General features: G+C 47.1%; 1 protein-coding gene across 2 annotated transcripts in view; it reads right to left on the minus strand.

The window, feature by feature from the left end:
• Positions 1-17913, minus strand: part of LOC143958215 (sodium/potassium/calcium exchanger 1-like) — a 152486-nt gene that overhangs the window by 106229 nt on the left and 28344 nt on the right. For both annotated transcript variants that reach the window (XM_077467704.1, XM_077467703.1), the window contains exon 3: positions 12891-12953. In XM_077467704.1, the coding sequence (XP_077323830.1) occupies positions 12891-12953 (63 nt within the window). The remainder of the gene's footprint in view (positions 1-12890; positions 12954-17913) is intronic.

Genomic DNA, 17913 nt, shown 5'->3' on the forward strand with positions numbered 1-17913 from the left:
TTTTGAAATTTGAAAACTTTTCGACTTCGAATAGTTTTCCAATTTTCAAAGAGAATAAAAGAGAGTAGAAAATAAAGCAATAGAATAGAAATATATATATATATATATATATATATATATATATATATATATTTTTTTTTTCTATTCTATTCCTTTATTCTCTATTCTATTTTATTCTCTTTGGAAATTGGAAAACTATTCGAATTCAAAAACTTTGAGAATTCCAAAAATTTGTCGATTTCGAAAATTATTCGAGATTGATTAAAATTTTTTTTCAAATCAATCAGAATTCGAATAAAAAAAAAATTCAAATCCGTTCAAAAAAGAAATAAATGAAACAAATACTGAAAACGAATGAAACAAATTTAACTAAATGAATTTATGTAAATAACAAATTGAAACGATACTAAACAAAACAAAGTAACTAAAATGCATGTAGGTTATACAACAGAGAGTTTTATGATCAATCACTTATTCACTTTACCATGTCATAGTCAAGAAAAATAGATGCATGTTCAGTATGTTACATGTTCTGCAACTGCACTCCAGAATTTTTGACAAGGTGAAATATGAAATGACTGATGTGATAACTTGGACAAACACAAACAGGATTATGTGTTTTAGCTGAAATACTCATGTCATTTTCTAGGATTGTACATTATAAATAACAAAGTGATATAAATTAAAATGATGAGGCATAATTATTATGATAATAATTTTTTAAGTATTTCTGTTTTGTGTTTTCACGTGATGCAAAGCTGATGATCAGTGTAATTTCATTTGATTGGCAAAGGGGCCTTTTATAAACGTATTTAAACATAAAGTTAGAAAAAGTTTACTGTGTAGCATTTTATTTACTTATTATTTATCTGGTGTTTTTTATTTTTATTTATATTTTATTTTCATTGTTATTTTGCTCCTATTGGATTGGTATTCCTAATTCTTCCTTGTATGCCATTTGTTTTTAATGGTTTTGATATATAACTAGAAAAACCAATTATTTCACTGGTGAACACCCTTAGTGCCGATTCACACGCGCAACACGACTTTAGTGCGACTTCAATGCGCCTTTGAGCAACTTACAACACGACTTCAAGTCGCCCCCAGGACAGTCGACTTTGGCCAATCGGAGAATAATCACCTCTCTGGGAGGGAGGGGTTTGCCTGGGTGAACTAATTTATTTTCCTGTAAAGTCGCTTCAATATAGATGGAGATCTGACTTGGAGGCGACTTCCATTGAAATCAATGGGTACCGGTCGCCTAGAAGTCGCCTTGAAGTAGTACAGGAACCTTTTCTAAAGTCGGAGCGACTTCAGTAGTGTAAATTAAGAAGGCTCGCATTGACTATAATGGAATTCCCAATGCCAAGCGACTTGGGCCGACTTGAGGGCTGAAAAGTCGGATCCCAAGTCGTTGTAGTGTGAACCGACCCTTAGTGCCAGTTCACACTACAGCAACTTGGGATCCGACTTGTCAGAACCTCAAGTTGCCCCAAGTCCTGGGACATAAGAAATTCCATTGAAGTGAATGAAAGCCGTCTTAATGTACACTGCTGAAGTCGCTCCGACTTCAGAAAAGGTTCCTGTACTACTTCAAGGCGACTTCTAGGCGACTTGTACCCATTGATTTCAATGGAAGTTGCCTCCAAGATCCATCTAATGTCCATCTATATTGAAGCGACATTACAGGAAAAGAAATTAATTTACCCAGGAAAACCCCTCCCTCCCAGAGTATGGCAGAGTATGGCAGAGTATGGCTGGGTATTACCGAGTATGGCAGAGTATAGCAGAGTATAGCAGAGTATGGCTGGGTATGGCAGAGTATGGCTGGGTATTGCAGAGTATTGTCATGGTATTGCAGAGTATTGTCAGGGAGGGTATTGCAGAGCATTGGCAGGGTATTGCAGAGTATTGGCAGGGTATTGTAGAGTATTGGCAGGGAATTTCAGAGTATTGGCAGAGTATTGCAGAGTATTGGCAGGGAATTGCAAAGTATTGGCAGAGTATTGCAGAGTATTGGCAGGGAATTCCAAAGTATTGGCAGAGTATTGCAGAGTATTGGCAGGGATTTGAAAAGTATTGGCAGGGAATTGCAGAGTATTGGCAGGGAATTGCAGAGCATTGGCAGGGTACTGCAGAGTATTGGCAGGGTATGGAGGGATGGCTGTGACTGCAATTGTCACAGAGCAGCGCTGTGGGCACTACAGATCCAGCCCACAGCTCTGCTGCCATCCGATTTCTCCCCTCCACTGTACAAATCTGTACACAGAGGGGAAAGAGGAACGAGCAATCACATTGTAAACGGCCGACTGGTGCACCAAGATGGCCGCCGCTTCAGAGCTAGGCCGAAGCCGCGGCCTTTCCTAAGGCCGAGGCCGTGAAGCGCTCCGGATCGCGGCATGTGATGATCCATTGCGCCCCTAGTGGTGGTAGATGTAATTGCAGCGTTACGGCAATTACATCTACCGCCCCCCGTGGTGGTAGATGTAATTGCGGTAACGCCGCCCAAGTAATGGGAGCGGCGTTACCATGAGAGGAAGAGTAATCAGTTAGATTACTCGTTAGCCTCTAAAGTAACGGCGTTAAGTAACGCTGTTTACTTTAACTACAATACTTAAATCACTGCTGAGTGATCACAGAGCACAGGGAGCGTGCACAGGGGAGGCCGTCATATGACTGAATTCAGATCCGTGCTGCGGCCGTCATTCGGCCATAGCGCGGATGTCAAGTGGTTAAAGGGACTTTTTTTTTTTTTTTGCAAACAACATTTTTTTTTTTTAATTGCATTTTAGTGTAAATGTGAGATCTGAGGTGTTTTTGTCACCAGATCTCATAATTAAGAGGTCCTGTCATGCTTTTTTTTTTTTCGATTACAAGCATAATGGTATGGTATGGTATGGAGCCGGGTGGGGCCCATCTTCCCAAGCAGGGAGAAGGATGCGATCGTCTCAACTGCTGCTGGTGGCTCCGGTAAGCGGCGGAGGGCACCGGAGAACGGCAGGATGGGGGGCCCTATGCTACCACAGATAAAAGTGATCTTGCGGCAAATCCACTTTTATCTGAAACCGGAACGCTCACTGAAGAAGAGGATACCGGGTTTATGGTAGCTAGCTGCTGCCACAACAACGATATTCCACTTCAAAGTGCCCTAGTATATTGTCGTGGGCCGGTCCGGAACCTGATGTAATGAGGAGTAGTGATGGCCGAACGGTTCGCCCGGCGGTCGTTTCGCGGCGAATTTCCGACTTTCGCCGTCCGCGGGTTCGAACGCCTTTTTCCGTCGTTCGCCCCGGCGGACTTACGTGTTTAATGTATACAAGAACTTTAACCTTTCGTGACACGTTTATCATGTGTTACAGGACAACCAATTGAGACATGACAGCTCATGGACACTTGGACATTCCCCCTAACCTATAAATACACCCGATCCGGTGGCCATTTTACATTCTTTCTTCTGTCACTGTAGGGAAAGGATCCTGTGTGGAGTAGGGACAGAGAAAACGCTAGCTATTTGGTACACAAAAGTTCTTTTCAGGACTGGTATAGGTGTTAGGTCAGCAGCCTGAGTTTCTTTTGTCAGTTTAGATAAAGGGACAGAGCGCTGTATGCTGCTATTTTAGGGACAGCTCAGCCAGATTAGTCTTTCTTCATCATCATCATCATCATCATCATTAGCTGTTACTATCAGGTCCACAAAAGAGCTGTTCCAGCTAATCGTTCCAGCCTACTCTTTTTTGCCAATTTGTATAGGGACAGGCAGGAAGCAGTGTGTCAGGCAGTGAGGATAATTTTAAAGACTTGCTGTTACTATTAGTTCCACAAAGGTTCTTTTCAGGACTGGTATCAGTGGTACGGTAATAGGCTTGTACACGTATAATATTCTTTCTTCCAAATATAGAAAGAATATTATACTTGACTGCTGCCCTTCTGCTGCAGTCTGCTAATCATTCACAACTCACTTGTTCCACAAAGCTCTTTATCAGGACTGGTAACTTGGTCTGTCTAGGGTGCTACGGTACATAGGCTTGGGTGCGGTACAGTCTGCTGTTCTGTAAGGACCGCTATCGGTCCACAATACATAGGGTTGCCGTGCACTACTGCTGACCGCTGCCCTATACTGCAGCAGTCCTTCATTGGTATAGGGACTGACGTACAGTCTGCTAATCACTAACACACAACCTGCTTGGTCCACAAAAGTTCTTATAAGGACTGGTAACTTGGTATAGGGTGCTACGGTACATAGGCCTGAGTGCGTTACAGTCTGCTGTTCTGTAAGGACCGCTATCGGTCCACAATACATAGGGTTGCCGTGCACTACTGCTGACCGCTGCCCTATACTGCAGCAGTCCTTCAGCGGTATAGGGACTGACGCACAGTCTGCTAAACACTAACACACAACCTGCTTGGTCCACAAAAGTTTTTATAAGGACTGGTAACTTGGTATAGGGTGCTACGGTACATAGGCCTGAGTGCAGTACAGTCTGCTGTTCTGTAAGGACCGCTATCGGTCCACAATACATAGGGTTGCCGTGCACTACTGCTGACCGCTGCCCTATACTGCAGCAGTCCTTCATTGGTATAGGGACTGACGTACAGTCTGCTAATCACTAACACACAACCTGCTTGGTCCACAAAAGTTCTTATAAGGACTGGTAACTTGGTATAGGGTGCTACGGTACATAGGCCTGAGTGCGTTACAGTCTGCTGTTCTGTAAGGACCGCTATCGGTCCACAATACATAGGGTTGACGTGCACCACTGCTGACCGCTGCCCTATACTGCAGCAGTCCTTCAGCGGTATAGGGACTGACGTACAGTCTGCTAAACACTAATACACAACCTGCTTGGTCCACAAAAGTTCTTATAAGGACTGGTAACTTGGTATAGGGTGCTACGGTACATAGGCTTGAGTGCGGTACAGTCTGCTGTTCTGTAAGGACCGCTATCGGTCCACAATAGATAGGGTTGACGTGCACCACTGCTGACCGCTGCCCTATACTGCAGCAGTCCTTCAGCGGTATAGGGACTGACGCACAGTCTGCTAAACACTAACACACAACCTGCTTGGTCCACAAAAGTTTTTATAAGGACTGGTAACTTGGTATAGGGTGCTACGGTACATAGGCCTGAGTGCGTTACAGTCTGCTGTTCTGTAAGGACCGCTATCGGTCCACAATACATAGGGTTGCCGTGCACTACTGCTGACCGCTGCCCTATACTGCAGCAGTCCTTCATTGGTATAGGGACTGACGTACAGTCTGCTAATCACTAACACACAACCTGCTTGGTCCACAAAAGTTCTTATAAGGACTGGTAACTTGGTATAGGGTGCTACGGTACATAGGCCTGAGTGCGTTACAGTCTGCTGTTCTGTAAGGACCGCTATCGGTCCACAATACATAGGGTTGACGTGCACCACTGCTGACCGCTGCCCTATACTGCAGCAGTCCTTCAGCGGTATAGGGACTGACGTACAGTCTGCTAAACACTAATACACAACCTGCTTGGTCCACAAAAGTTCTTATAAGGACTGGTAACTTGGTATAGGGTGCTACGGTACATAGGCTTGAGTGCGGTACAGTCTGCTGTTCTGTAAGGACCGCTATCGGTCCACAATACATAGGGTTGCCGTGCACTACTGCTGACCGCTGCCCTATACTGCAGCAGTCCTTCATTGGTATAGGGACTGACGTACAGTCTGCTAATCACTAACACACAACCTGCTTGTTCCACAAAAGTTCTTATAAGGACTGGTAACTTGGTATAGGGTGCTACGGTACATAGGCTTGAGTGCGGTACAGTCTGCTGTTCTGTAAGGACCGCTATCGGTCCACAATAGATAGGGTTGACGTGCACCACTGCTGACCGCTGCCCTATACTGCAGCAGTCCTTCAGCGGTATAGGGACTGACGTACAGTCTGCTAAACACTAATACACAACCTGCTTGGTCCACAAAAGTTCTTATAAGGACTGGTAACTTGGTATAGGGTGCTACGGTACATAGGCTTGAGTGCGGTACAGTCTGCTGTTCTGTAAGGACCGCTATCGGTCCACAATAGATAGGGTTGACGTGCACCACTGCTGACCGCTGCCCTATACTGCAGCAGTCCTTCAGCGGTATAGGGACTGACGTACAGTCTGCTAAACACTAATACACAACCTGCTTGGTCCACAAAAGTTCTTATAAGGACTGGTAACTTGGTATAGGGTGCTACGGTACATAGGCTTGAGTGCGGTACAGTCTGCTGTTCTGTAAGGACCGCTATCGGTCCACAATACATAGGGTTGCCGTGCACTACTGCTGACCGCTGCCCTATACTGCAGCAGTCCTTCATTGGTATAGGGACTGACGTACAGTCTGCTAATCACTAACACACAACCTGCTTGTTCCACAAAAGTTCTTATAAGGACTGGTAACTTGGTATAGGGTGCTACGGTACATAGGCTTGAGTGCGGTACAGTCTGCTGTTCTGTAAGGACCGCTATCGGTCCACAATAGATAGGGTTGACGTGCACCACTGCTGACCGCTGCCCTATACTGCAGCAGTCCTTCAGCGGTATAGGGACTGACGTACAGTCTGCTAAACACTAATACACAACCTGCTTGGTCCACAAAAGTTCTTATAAGGACTGGTAACTTGGTATAGGGTGCTACGGTACATAGGCTTGAGTGCGGTACAGTCTGCTGTTCTGTAAGGACCGCTATCGGTCCACAATAGATAGGGTTGACGTGCACCACTGCTGACCGCTGCCCTATACTGCAGCAGTCCTTCAGCGGTATAGGGACTGACGTACAGTCTGCTAAACACTAATACACAACCTGCTTGGTCCACAAAAGTTCTTATAAGGACTGGTAACTTGGTATAGGGTGCTACGGTACATAGGCTTGAGTGCGGTACAGTCTGCTGTTCTGTAAGGACCGCTATAGGTCCACAATAGATAGGGTTGACGTGCACCACTGCTGACCGCTCACCTATACTGCAGCAGTCCTTCAGCGGTATAGGGACTAAGAGTTTTGTCACAGGGTCATTTAAAAAATGACATGCAGAGGAAGAGGCAGGCCCTTCCGCAGGGGTGGTAGGGGTAGGGCAGGAGCAACAGGCTTGAGCCAAAGTGGGAAGTTGCAGAAGGTGCGTTCAATTACTTTAAAGGATGCACCAGACTTGGTTGAGTGGCTCGCTCAGCCTTACTCTTCTGCACCCTCCTCATCCTCTCGATCTGCACCCTCTTCTTCACTCTCTGCTATGTGCACCCCCAAAGACACTACCACCAACAACACGACCACCACCACCACCACCACATACCTTCCGCTTGAGTCACTGGAATTATTTTCCGATCCATATCAAGAGGACATTTCTGATGCGCAGCCACTCTTGGTATTGGATCAGGAAGAGGAGGTAGCAACAAGCGCTACTCAGCAGTCTGACGCCAGTACCCAGATCAGCCCAAGGAGGAGGTTGGTCCCCGGTGTTGCTGCCTACTCTACTTATAGCGGTGGGGAAGGTGACGTTGATGATGACGTGTCTAGTGATGTCACGTGGGTGCCCACAAGAGAGGAAGAGGAGGGGAGTTCAGAGGGAGATATGGACCAGCAGATAGGGAGGAGAAGCAGCAATGACTTACATTGCACAGCAGGGACAAAGCAGACTGCAAATGTATCAGGAGCGAGTCATCGACCATGTACGGTCACATCTGGCGCTCCCAGGACACCGGCACATGGCTCCGCAGTGTGGGCTTTTTTTAACGTGTCCGCTGCTGACAATAGCGTTGCCATCTGCAATCTTTGCAGTCAACGCGTTAGTCGCGGTAAGCCCAATACTCACCTAGGGACGACCGCCTTAAGAAGGCACATGAGCAGCCATCACCGAGCCCAGTGGGAGCAACGGAACACACAAAGCCACACTGCAGGCTCTCACCGTCCAGCCTCGTCTTCTACTTCTCCTTCTCCTCTCTCCTCACAATTGTCCTCCACTCCACCTTCCATCACGCCAAGCTCACATTTTTCTGCAAAAAGGCAGGCTTCCGTGGGCCTAATGTTTGAGCGTAAAAAAATGATGACGCCGGATAACCCTCTTGCCCAACGGTTGGCGGCTGGCTTGTCAGAACTCATAGCCCGCCAACTACTGCCATATAAACTGGTGGACTCGGAGGCCTTTCGCAAATTTGTGGCCATTGGAACACCACAATGGAAGGTCCCAGGAAGGAAGTATTTCTCAGAGAAGGGCATCCCAGAGCTATATGGCCATGTTCAGCGGCAAGTGAATGTATCTCTGGCACACAGTGTCGGTGCCAAGATACATCTGACCACAGACACGTGGTCTAGCAAACACGGGCAGGGAAGGTATATCAGTTTTACTGCCCACTGGGTGAACCTTCTGACGGCCGTCAAGCATGTAACCCGTGGCACCCGTGTAGATTTGGTTTTACCGCCACGGATTGCATGCAGGCCTGACTCTTCTTCTCCTCCTCCTACTCCATCCTCCTCCCTCTCCTCCTCAGCTGCCTCCTCCTTTTCCGCTGCTAGCGTCTCTTCCACTGCACCGCCCAAGCTCCCCAGAACCTATTCCACATGCCAGGTGAGACGTTGCCATGCCGTGCTGCGTCTGTTGTGCCTGGAAGCAAAGAGCCACACTGGCCCGGCACTCCTTTCAGCTTTGCGTTCACAGGCAGATGAGTGGCTAACACCGCTCAATTTGACAGTTGGTAAAGTGGTGTGTGACAACGGTGCCAATCTGCTTAGCGCATTGAAACAGGGCAAAATCACGCACGTGCCGTGCATGGCACACGTCTTAAACTTGGTCGTGCAGCGATTCCTTGTCAAATACCCTGGGGTCCAGGACATCTTGCGGCAGGCAAGGAAAATCTCGGCCCATTTCAGAAGATCTTACACGGCCATGGCTCGCCTTGCTGACATTCAGCGGCGACACCATCTGCCGGTCAGACGTCTTATTTGCGATTGCCCGACGCGATGGAACTCAACCTTCTATATGCTTGATAGGCTGCTCCAGCAGAAACGTGCAGTTAACGTCTACCTGTATGAACTCTGCGAAAGAAACGGTTCTGGGGAGCTGGGTTTTTTTTCACCGCGCCAGTGGCTGCTCATGCGCGACACATGCAGACTTCTGCGGCCATTTGAGGAGATCACCAAACTGGTCAGTCGCAGCCATGGCGCCATCAGTGACATGGTACCTTATGCCTTCTTTCTGGAGCGTGCATTGCGTCGTGTCATTGATCAGGCTGTGGAGGAGCAGGAGCGGGAAGATGAGGAAGTCGCAATGCTGGATGAATTCCCAGGGGGGGCTACTCTATCTGAGACAAGTCAACAACAGGAGTCTGATGAGGAGTCAGAGGAGGATGGTGCCGGGGCGGATGAGCAGGAGCAAGAAGAGCATGCTTTAAACCTTTCTGGGATCCCTGTTGTGCGAGGATGGGGAGAGGAGAATGAAGAGGACGACATTATCCTGGATGATGAGCAGGAGCCAGGCCACCACACCGCTTCCACTTTAGTGCAAATGGGGGCCTTCATGCTCCAGTGTTTTAATAGGGACCCCCGTATAAAAAGCATGAGGGTCAAGGACCAGTACTGGGTGGCAACGTACTTAGACCCCCGGTACAAACACAAAATGGCGGAAATGTTACCGCCGTCGCAGAGGGCTGTCAGAATGCAGCACTTCCAGGCCTTGCTTCGAGAAATGCTGCATTCTGCTTTTGCGTGCGCTGGCAGAGGAGCAATTCCCACTCCCAGAGAAGGATTTGCGGGTACCAATCCAACAGCGCCTGCAAGAAGAGGCCGGTTTGAAGATGTGTTGGTGACTTCGGATATGAGGTCATTCTTTCAGCCGACCCATCGACAGGTGTCATCCGGATCCAGCATCAGGGAACGCCTAGACCGTCAGGTGTCCGACTACATTGGGTTAACGGCCGATGTGGACGCTCTGAGGAGTGATGAACCCCTAGACTACTGGGTGGGCAGGCTTGACCTCTGGCCAGAGCTTGCCCAATTTGCAATCGAACTGTTGGCTTGCCCCTCATCCAGTGTCCTGTCCGAAAGGACGTTCAGCGCAGCAGGGGGGATTGTGACCGATAAGCGTACTCGCCTAGCTCACCACAGTGTTAACTACCTCACATTTCTAAAAATGAATGAGGCATGGATCTCGGAGGAATTCAACACATGTGATCAGTAGACCATGTATATGTCTATAAACAATTTTTGGAATCAAGCACACAGACCTTCTTAATTCATTTGGCTCACTTCCCTGACCCAAAAAAGCACACCGTACTATATGCCCCTACCCTCCTCTTTGAAGAGGTTGAGCGGTGTCATATTTCTACTGGGGCTGCTTATTATGAGGGGTTCCCACCATCCCTGTGCTGTGCTGACTTCCTCCTGGGTGTTCTTATTATGAGGGGCTCCCACCATCCCTGTGCTGTGCTGACTTCCTCCTGGGGGTTCTTATTATGAGGGGATCACACCATCCCTGTGCTGTGCTGACTTCCTCCTGGGGCTGCTTACGGTGCTGCTGTCAGCGCTGTATGTCACGGAGCTGCTGTCAGCGCTGTATGTCACGGAGCTGCTGTCAGCGCTGTATGTCACGGAGCTGCTGTCAGCGCTGTATGTCACGGAGCTGCTGTCAGCGCTGTATGTCACGGAGCTGCTGTCAGCGCTGTATGTCACGGAGCTGCTGTCAGCGCTGTATGTCACGGAGCTGCTGTCAGCGCTGTATGTCACGGAGCTGCTGTCAGCGCTGTATGTCACGGAGCTGCTGTCAGCGCTGTATGTCACGGAGCTGCTGTCAGCGCTGTATGTCACGGAGCTGCTGTCAGCGCTGTATGTCACGGAGCTGCTGTCAGCGCTGTATGTCACGGTGCTGCTGTCAGCGCTGTATGTCACGGAGCTGCTGTCAGCGCTGTATGTCACGGAGCTGCTGTCAGTGCTGTATGTCACGGAGCTGCTGTCAGCGCTGTATGTCACGGAGCTGCTGTCAGCGCTGTATGTCACGGAGCTGCTGTCAGCGCTGTATGTCACGGTGCTGCTGTCAGCGCTGTATGTCACGGAGCTGCTGTCAGCGCTGTATGTCACGGAGCTGCTGTCAGCGCTGTATGTCACGGAGCTGCTGTCAGCGCTGTATGTCACGGAGCTGCTGTCAGCGCTGTATGTCACGGAGCTGCTGTCAGCGCTGTATGTCACGGTGCTGCTGTCAGCGCTGTATGTCACGGAGCTGCTGTCAGCGCTGTATGTCACGGAGCTGCTGTCAGTGCTGTATGTCACGGAGCTGCTGTCAGCGCTGTATGTCACGGAGCTGCTGTCAGCGCTGTATGTCACGGAGCTGCTGTCAGCGCTGTATGTCACGGTGCTGCTGTCAGCGCTGTATGTCACGGAGCTGCTGTCAGCGCTGTATGTCACGGAGCTGCTGTCAGCGCTGTATGTCACGGAGCTGCTGTCAGCGCTGTATGTCACGGAGCTGCTGTCAGCGCTGTATGTCACGGAGCTGCTGTCAGCGCTGTATGTCACGGTGCTGATGTCAGTGCTCTGTATTACGGTGCTGCTGTCAGTGCTCTGTATCTCCTGCACCCTCTTGTTTGCCTACCCTGGTCCCTGACCTTCCCTCTCCTCCATTGCCTTCATTAGCTCCATAGTCCTGAATTGTCAGAACAATTTCCCAAATAAAAAAAAAATGCTTGTAGTTATCGATCCCAAATTCACCTCATACATGTATTATGCTATTGTCCAGGTGGTGGGACTACGTGCTACCCCCTAATAATTACCCCGTGGCCGCAAATTCGACCTAAAGGTTTGCGAAATTCGCCTCCCATTGAAGTCAATGGAGCCCGCGGCGAACGGTCGTTTTCGCGAACGTTTGTGTCCGTTCGCGTTTCGCGTTCGCGAAACGTCCCGTCGGAAGTTCGTCCATCACTAATGAGGAGAGCCCCCCTCATTACATCAGGTTCCGGACCGGCTCACAACAATATACTAGGGCACTTTGAAGTGGAATATTGTATAAGTGGCTATCCACACTTAGCCCTTGTACACACGGCCGGACATTCCGACAACCAAATCCGTCTGATTTTGTCCGACGGATCTTGTCCAAAACTGTTGCATACACACGGTTGGACAAAGTTGTCGGAAAATTCGATCTTTCAGAACGTGATGACGTAATTTCATTACGATGGGACTACGTTCAGGCTAGTAGCCAATAGCTTTGATGTAGGAATTTGATCTGAGCATGCGTGGCACTTTGTCCGATCGGAATTCTCTACACATGATCGGAGTATGTCCGATCGGAGCAGTTTGTCGGAAAATATTTCCGGCAAGTTGGAAAATTTGGTCCGACGGATATTCCGACTGAAACAGTCCGATGCATACCACACACACAGTCGGAATATCCGACAAAACGCTCCGATCGGACACATTCCGACGGACTCTCCGACCGTGTGTACAAGGGCTTAGATATGTAACAATATTTTATATAATAAATATATAAATATATATATATATATATATATATATATATATATGTACCTGCCCAAGCGTATGACTTTCTTTACTCCTGCTATGGGCTCTAGCCCCAAATCTTCTGTAGACCTAGCATCGCCCCTGCTGAGCGCTGTCGTAGCAAAGCCTCAGAGACTGAATCAGCCTCGGTGTCTAATATTATTGCTTTATTTGTGTTGCCGTAAACAGAATTTGCGCTCCTCGGGGGTGTTCCCACTGATATTATATTTTCAAATGTGACCAAAAAGCAATAGGAAATATCTTTCTAGACAGAGCTAAGGCATAGTATAGGCTTCGGTTTTATGGTAATGTGTCCACTGCATAAGCACATCTTAGCAGCACAGTTAATTGGATTTACACATTTGAGCAGCATGTATTAAGCTCCTTGGATCACCTACCTTTAATCTGTTGTTGTCTTCAGGTGGCTTTGGCTCATCCACTGCCACTGACCCATTGCCTTTCTGTATATAGACATGAAGAGTAACCACATAACACCATCAGTCAGAACTTCGCAAGGCAAATATGTTCAACCAACAGCCACAATAAGAAAAAAAGCAACAGTTCTGTCTATGACTCTTGTTAGGGCACCAAAGGGAACTTGCTCTACTTCTGCATCATAATGTCAAATGTTTAGATTTAAAGGGATAGTTCACCTTTCCAGCACATTTCCAACAACCTCCCCTCTCCGTGCATTCCAGGATCCCCAGATCATTACATTCTACTGCTCAGATTTTTAACCTCTCACCCACCCAGGCATCCCTTTAACCGCTTCAGCCCCCCGGACCATTTGGCTGGCCAAAGACCAGAGCACTTTTTGCGTTGTTTTAACTGACAATTGTGCGGTCATGCGACGTGGCTCCCAAACAAAATTGACATCCCTTCCCCCCCCCCCCCCACAAATAGAGCTTTCTTTTGATGGTATTTGATGACCTCTGCGGTTTTTATTTTTTGCGCTATAAACAAAAGAAGAGCGACAATTTTGAAAAAAAACCATTATTTTTTACATTTTTCTATAATAAATATCCCCAAAAAAATATTTTAAAAAAACATATGTTTTCCTAAGTTTAGGCTGATACGTATTCTTCTACACATTTTTGGTAAAAAAAAAAAATGCAATAAGCGTATATTGATTGGTTTGCGCAAAAGTTATACCGTCTACAAAATAGGGCATAGATTTATGGCATTTTTATTAATAAATTTTATTTTTTACTAGTAATGGCGGCGATCAGCAATTTTTAACGTGACTGCGACATTATAGCGGAAACGTCAGACAATTTTGACACATTTTCGGGACCATTGGCATTCATACAGCAATCAGTGCGATTAAAAATGCATTGATTACTGTAAAAATGTTACTGGCAGTGAAGGGGTTAACGTGTGTCCTAGTTTGTAAAGAAAGGTGAATACTGCGCTATAACCAAAAAAAGGAAAAACAAAGCAGCTACTAGAGGTGAGATACACACAAAAGGCAAATAAAGAAAAATAAAGAAAAATTGTAGCAGCGCTAGTGTAGTTTCTTTATTGTCCTAGTTTGTGTTGTAACTGAAGGGGGGATGGGGACTGTGCAGGGAAAGTAACAGATCGCTGTTCATAGTCTGAATGAACAGATGATCTGTCAGTTTTCCGCTCAGGTTTACACACACAGTTCTGGGTTCTCAGTGTGCCCCGAGTGATCATGGGAGCCCGGCGGTGATCGAGGACCGCCCGACACTCGCATCGGTTTGGGGAGCTCGCGGGGGCCCACCCTTTTTTGCTACCGCACATACACTATATTGCCAAAGTATTGGGACGCCTGCCTTTACACGCACATGAACTTTAAAGTGGAAGTAAACCCATCCATTTAAGTTTAAGAAAACAGTTACATTTTTGACATGTGCCGGAAATGTAACACTCCCCATTGGTTGTGCTCTCAACCAAATGGTAAAATCACCCAATGGCTGGTGTCATACCTGATCACATGTGCAGCATCATGGCAGTTGTAGATTAAACAGAGGCCAAGATGGTAGCTTCCTTGGCTGGAAACGTTAGGCAGGTTTATTTCCACTTTAAGACCCCTTTCACACTGGGGCGTTAAAAAAAGCGCCTGTAAAGCGCTTGAAAGAAGCCTCATCTGCAGTCCCAATATGAAAGCCCAAGTGCTTTAAGAGCCCTTTCAAAATGTCAGCGCCCGAAAAACGCTCGTAAAGCATCGCCTAAACTAGCAGCGCTTTACCAGCGTTTTTCGAGTGTTATTGGGGCACTTTTAACCCCTGCTAGTGGCCAAATAAAGGGTTAAAAGCGCCCACAAAACGCTGCTGCCAATAGCGTTTTTCAGGCGTTTTTCAGGCGTCTTACAGGCGCTTCCCATTGATTTAGGAGCGCTGTATTCACCGCTCCAAAAGCGCTGCAAAGAAGCTGCTTGCAGGACTTTTTTTTGACGCTCTGCCAGCGCAGCGCCTCGGTGTGAAAGCACTCAGGCTTTTACATTGGGATTGCAGTTGCAGCTTCTTTCAGGCGCTTTTTTTAACGCTAAAGCCCCTGAAAAACGCCCCAGTGTGAAAGGGATCTCGGTGTGAAAGCACTCAGGCTTTTACATTGGGATTGCAGTTGCAGCTTCTTTCAGGCGCTTTTTTTAACGCTAAAGCGCATGAAAAACGCCTGAAAAACGCCCCAGTGTGAAAGGGGTCTAATCGCATCCCAGTCTTAGTCCGTAGGGTTCAGTATTGAGTTGGCCCACCCTTTGCTGCTATAACAGCTTCAACTCTTCTGGGAAGGCCGTCCACAAGGTTTAGGAGTGTGTCTATGGGAATGTTTGACCATTCTTCCAGAAGCACATTTGGGAGGTCAGGCACCGATCTTGGACGAGAAGGCCTGGCTCGCAGTCTCCGCTCTAATTCATCCCAAAGGTGTTCTATCAGGTTGAGGTCAGGACTTTGTGCAGGCCAGTCAAGTTCCTCCACCCCAAACTCGCTCATCCATGTCTTTATGGACCTTGCTTTGTGCGCTGGTGTGCAGTCATGTTGGAACAGGAAGGGGCCGTCCCCAAACTGTTCCTACAAAGTTGGGAGCATGAAATTGTCCAAAATGTCTTGGTATGCCGACGCCTTAAAAGTTCCCTTCACTGGAACTAAGGGGCCAAGCCCAACCCCTGAAAAACAACCCTCACACCATAATCCTCCCCTCCACCACATGATTTGGACCAGTGCACAAAGCAAGGTCCCATAGGGACAGAATCCACCTGAATCACCATCCTGCCCAAAATGGCCATCTGTAGACATTTCCTCCTCACTGGACTCCTAACAACCTGAAGGGAAGGCACAACGCCATCTTCAGGTTGGAGGATATACTGCAGCCTGCACCTGCCTACACACTTCTGACCTCTGGCCCATCCGGCCAATTAGGCAGGTTGTCCGGCTAATTAGGCAGGTTAGAGGGGGTTCAACTACCTGCAATTTTTTTTTACAGACAGGCCGCGCATAACCATGGAAATGGAGTGGAAAGGGGGCAGCTTTTTAAAAAAAAAAGTAGCTGTGCAATGTAATGTACTGGGGACACTGGAATAGATGAAATGTGCAGGAAAGGTAAACATGAAGGCAGTCACAAGAGAAGCCCCAACATCATATTATACAAGTCGAGTTTTTTTGCATTGCCTATTGATCTTTTACAGTTGCTTGAATTATTTTTTTTATATCTGAGCTCCAGGAATGATGTGCATTGTATAGTTCTATTGGTCTAGCTTGGCACAATGTAAGTCTGTATATCTCATACCTTAGGAGTCCCTGGGGAAGCTGACCATCACTGTAGTAATTGGTGCTGCTATAGTGATAGCCGCGATCAACCAGGTTCTTTGCATTCTCGTTCTCTGATCAGACAAGGTGGAGAGAAGAGGTTGCGACATTGCAATCCACACCTTGTCCACCTTGTTATTTTTTTGTTCTGTAAATGGTGGCAGTGCCGGGCGAGCGCTTCTTCTGGTCAGTGACCTTGCACAGGACTCTACAGTAATTGTCAGTTCCCTGGCGATCCCTCGGGTATGATATATACATAAATGTCAAAAGAGATAAGGAGCCGCACGCCAGCTGCCAGCTCACTCGCCATGTGTAAGAAACGGCTTCAGCTTGTCCCCCCCCCAGGCACTTCCCACTGACGCGTTTCACCCGCCTACTGGCTTAGTCACAGAGCTCACAATGAGATATGCAATGCCAAACTGGACCAATGGAACAGATCATACAGATTGAAATCCTAACTCCAGCCAAAAACTATTCAAGTAGGAAACGGGAGGAGGGGTGTAGTGGAGGAAATTTCATTACAAGGGTGAAAATCAATAGGATGGGATTTTCTGACAACAAAACCATGGATTTTTTACCGAAGGATGTTGGCTCAGACTTGTCTTGCATACACACGGTCACACAAATGTTGTCGGAAATAACGAACGTACAACACGTACGACGAGCCGAGAAAATTCAAGTTCAATAGCAAGTGCGGCTCTTCTGCTTGATTCCAAGCATGCGTGGAACTTTGTGCGTCGGAATTGTGTACAACACACACTCAGCATTTCCAACAACAAGTTTTGTTGTCAGAAAATTTGAGAACCAGCTCTCAAACATTTGTTGGAGAAGGGATCTCACAGCTCCAGGAGTACACATGCAGGCTGTAAACTGTCTCTTCGGCTGGGAAGCCACAGATGCTGGCTATTACCACTAGCAACAGACGAAAAACAAGCTCTGGACTGCCACACTCTTCAGAAAACCACTTTCTTTTATTGAAAAATCACATCACAGCTCAACAAACACAGCGAACAAGGAAAAATTGCTGACATTTCGCACTAGCTGTAGTGCTTAATCATAGTTATGATTAAGCACTACAGCTAGTGTGAAGCGTCAGCAATTTTTCCTTGTTCGCTGTGTTTGTTGAGATGTGATTTTCCAATAAAAGAAAGTGGTTTTCTGAAGAGTGCGGCAGTTCAGAGCTTGTTTTTTGTCTCAAACATTTGTTGTCCGAAATTCCAACAGCAAATGTCCGATGGAGCCTACACACGGTCGGACTTTCCGACAACAAGCTCACATCCAAAATTTGTTGTCGGAAAATCCTATTGTGTGTACAGGGCATTAGGGTTAACAAACACTTTAATATTTACCTGTCCAGGTAGATAAAATGGACAAGGAATAGTTTATTACAATCATGTGTATATATACAGTGCCTTGAAAAAGTTTTTATACTCTTTGAAATTTCCCAAATTTTGTCAGGTTACAACCAAAAATGTAAATGTATTTTGTTGGGATTTTATGTGATAGACCGACACAAAGCGTCACATAATTGTGAAGTGAAAGGAAAATTATAAATGGTTTTCACATTTGTTTTACAAATAAATATGTGAAAAGTGTGGGGGGTACATTTGTATGGCGCCCCCCCCCCCCCCCCGAGTCAAAACTTTGTAGAACC

This window comes from Lithobates pipiens, unplaced genomic scaffold (assembly GCF_037356315.1).
Source record: "Lithobates pipiens isolate NorthernLeopardFrog02 unplaced genomic scaffold, aLitPip1_a1.2 Scaffold_6, whole genome shotgun sequence".
NCBI lineage: Eukaryota > Metazoa > Chordata > Amphibia > Anura > Ranidae > Lithobates > Lithobates pipiens.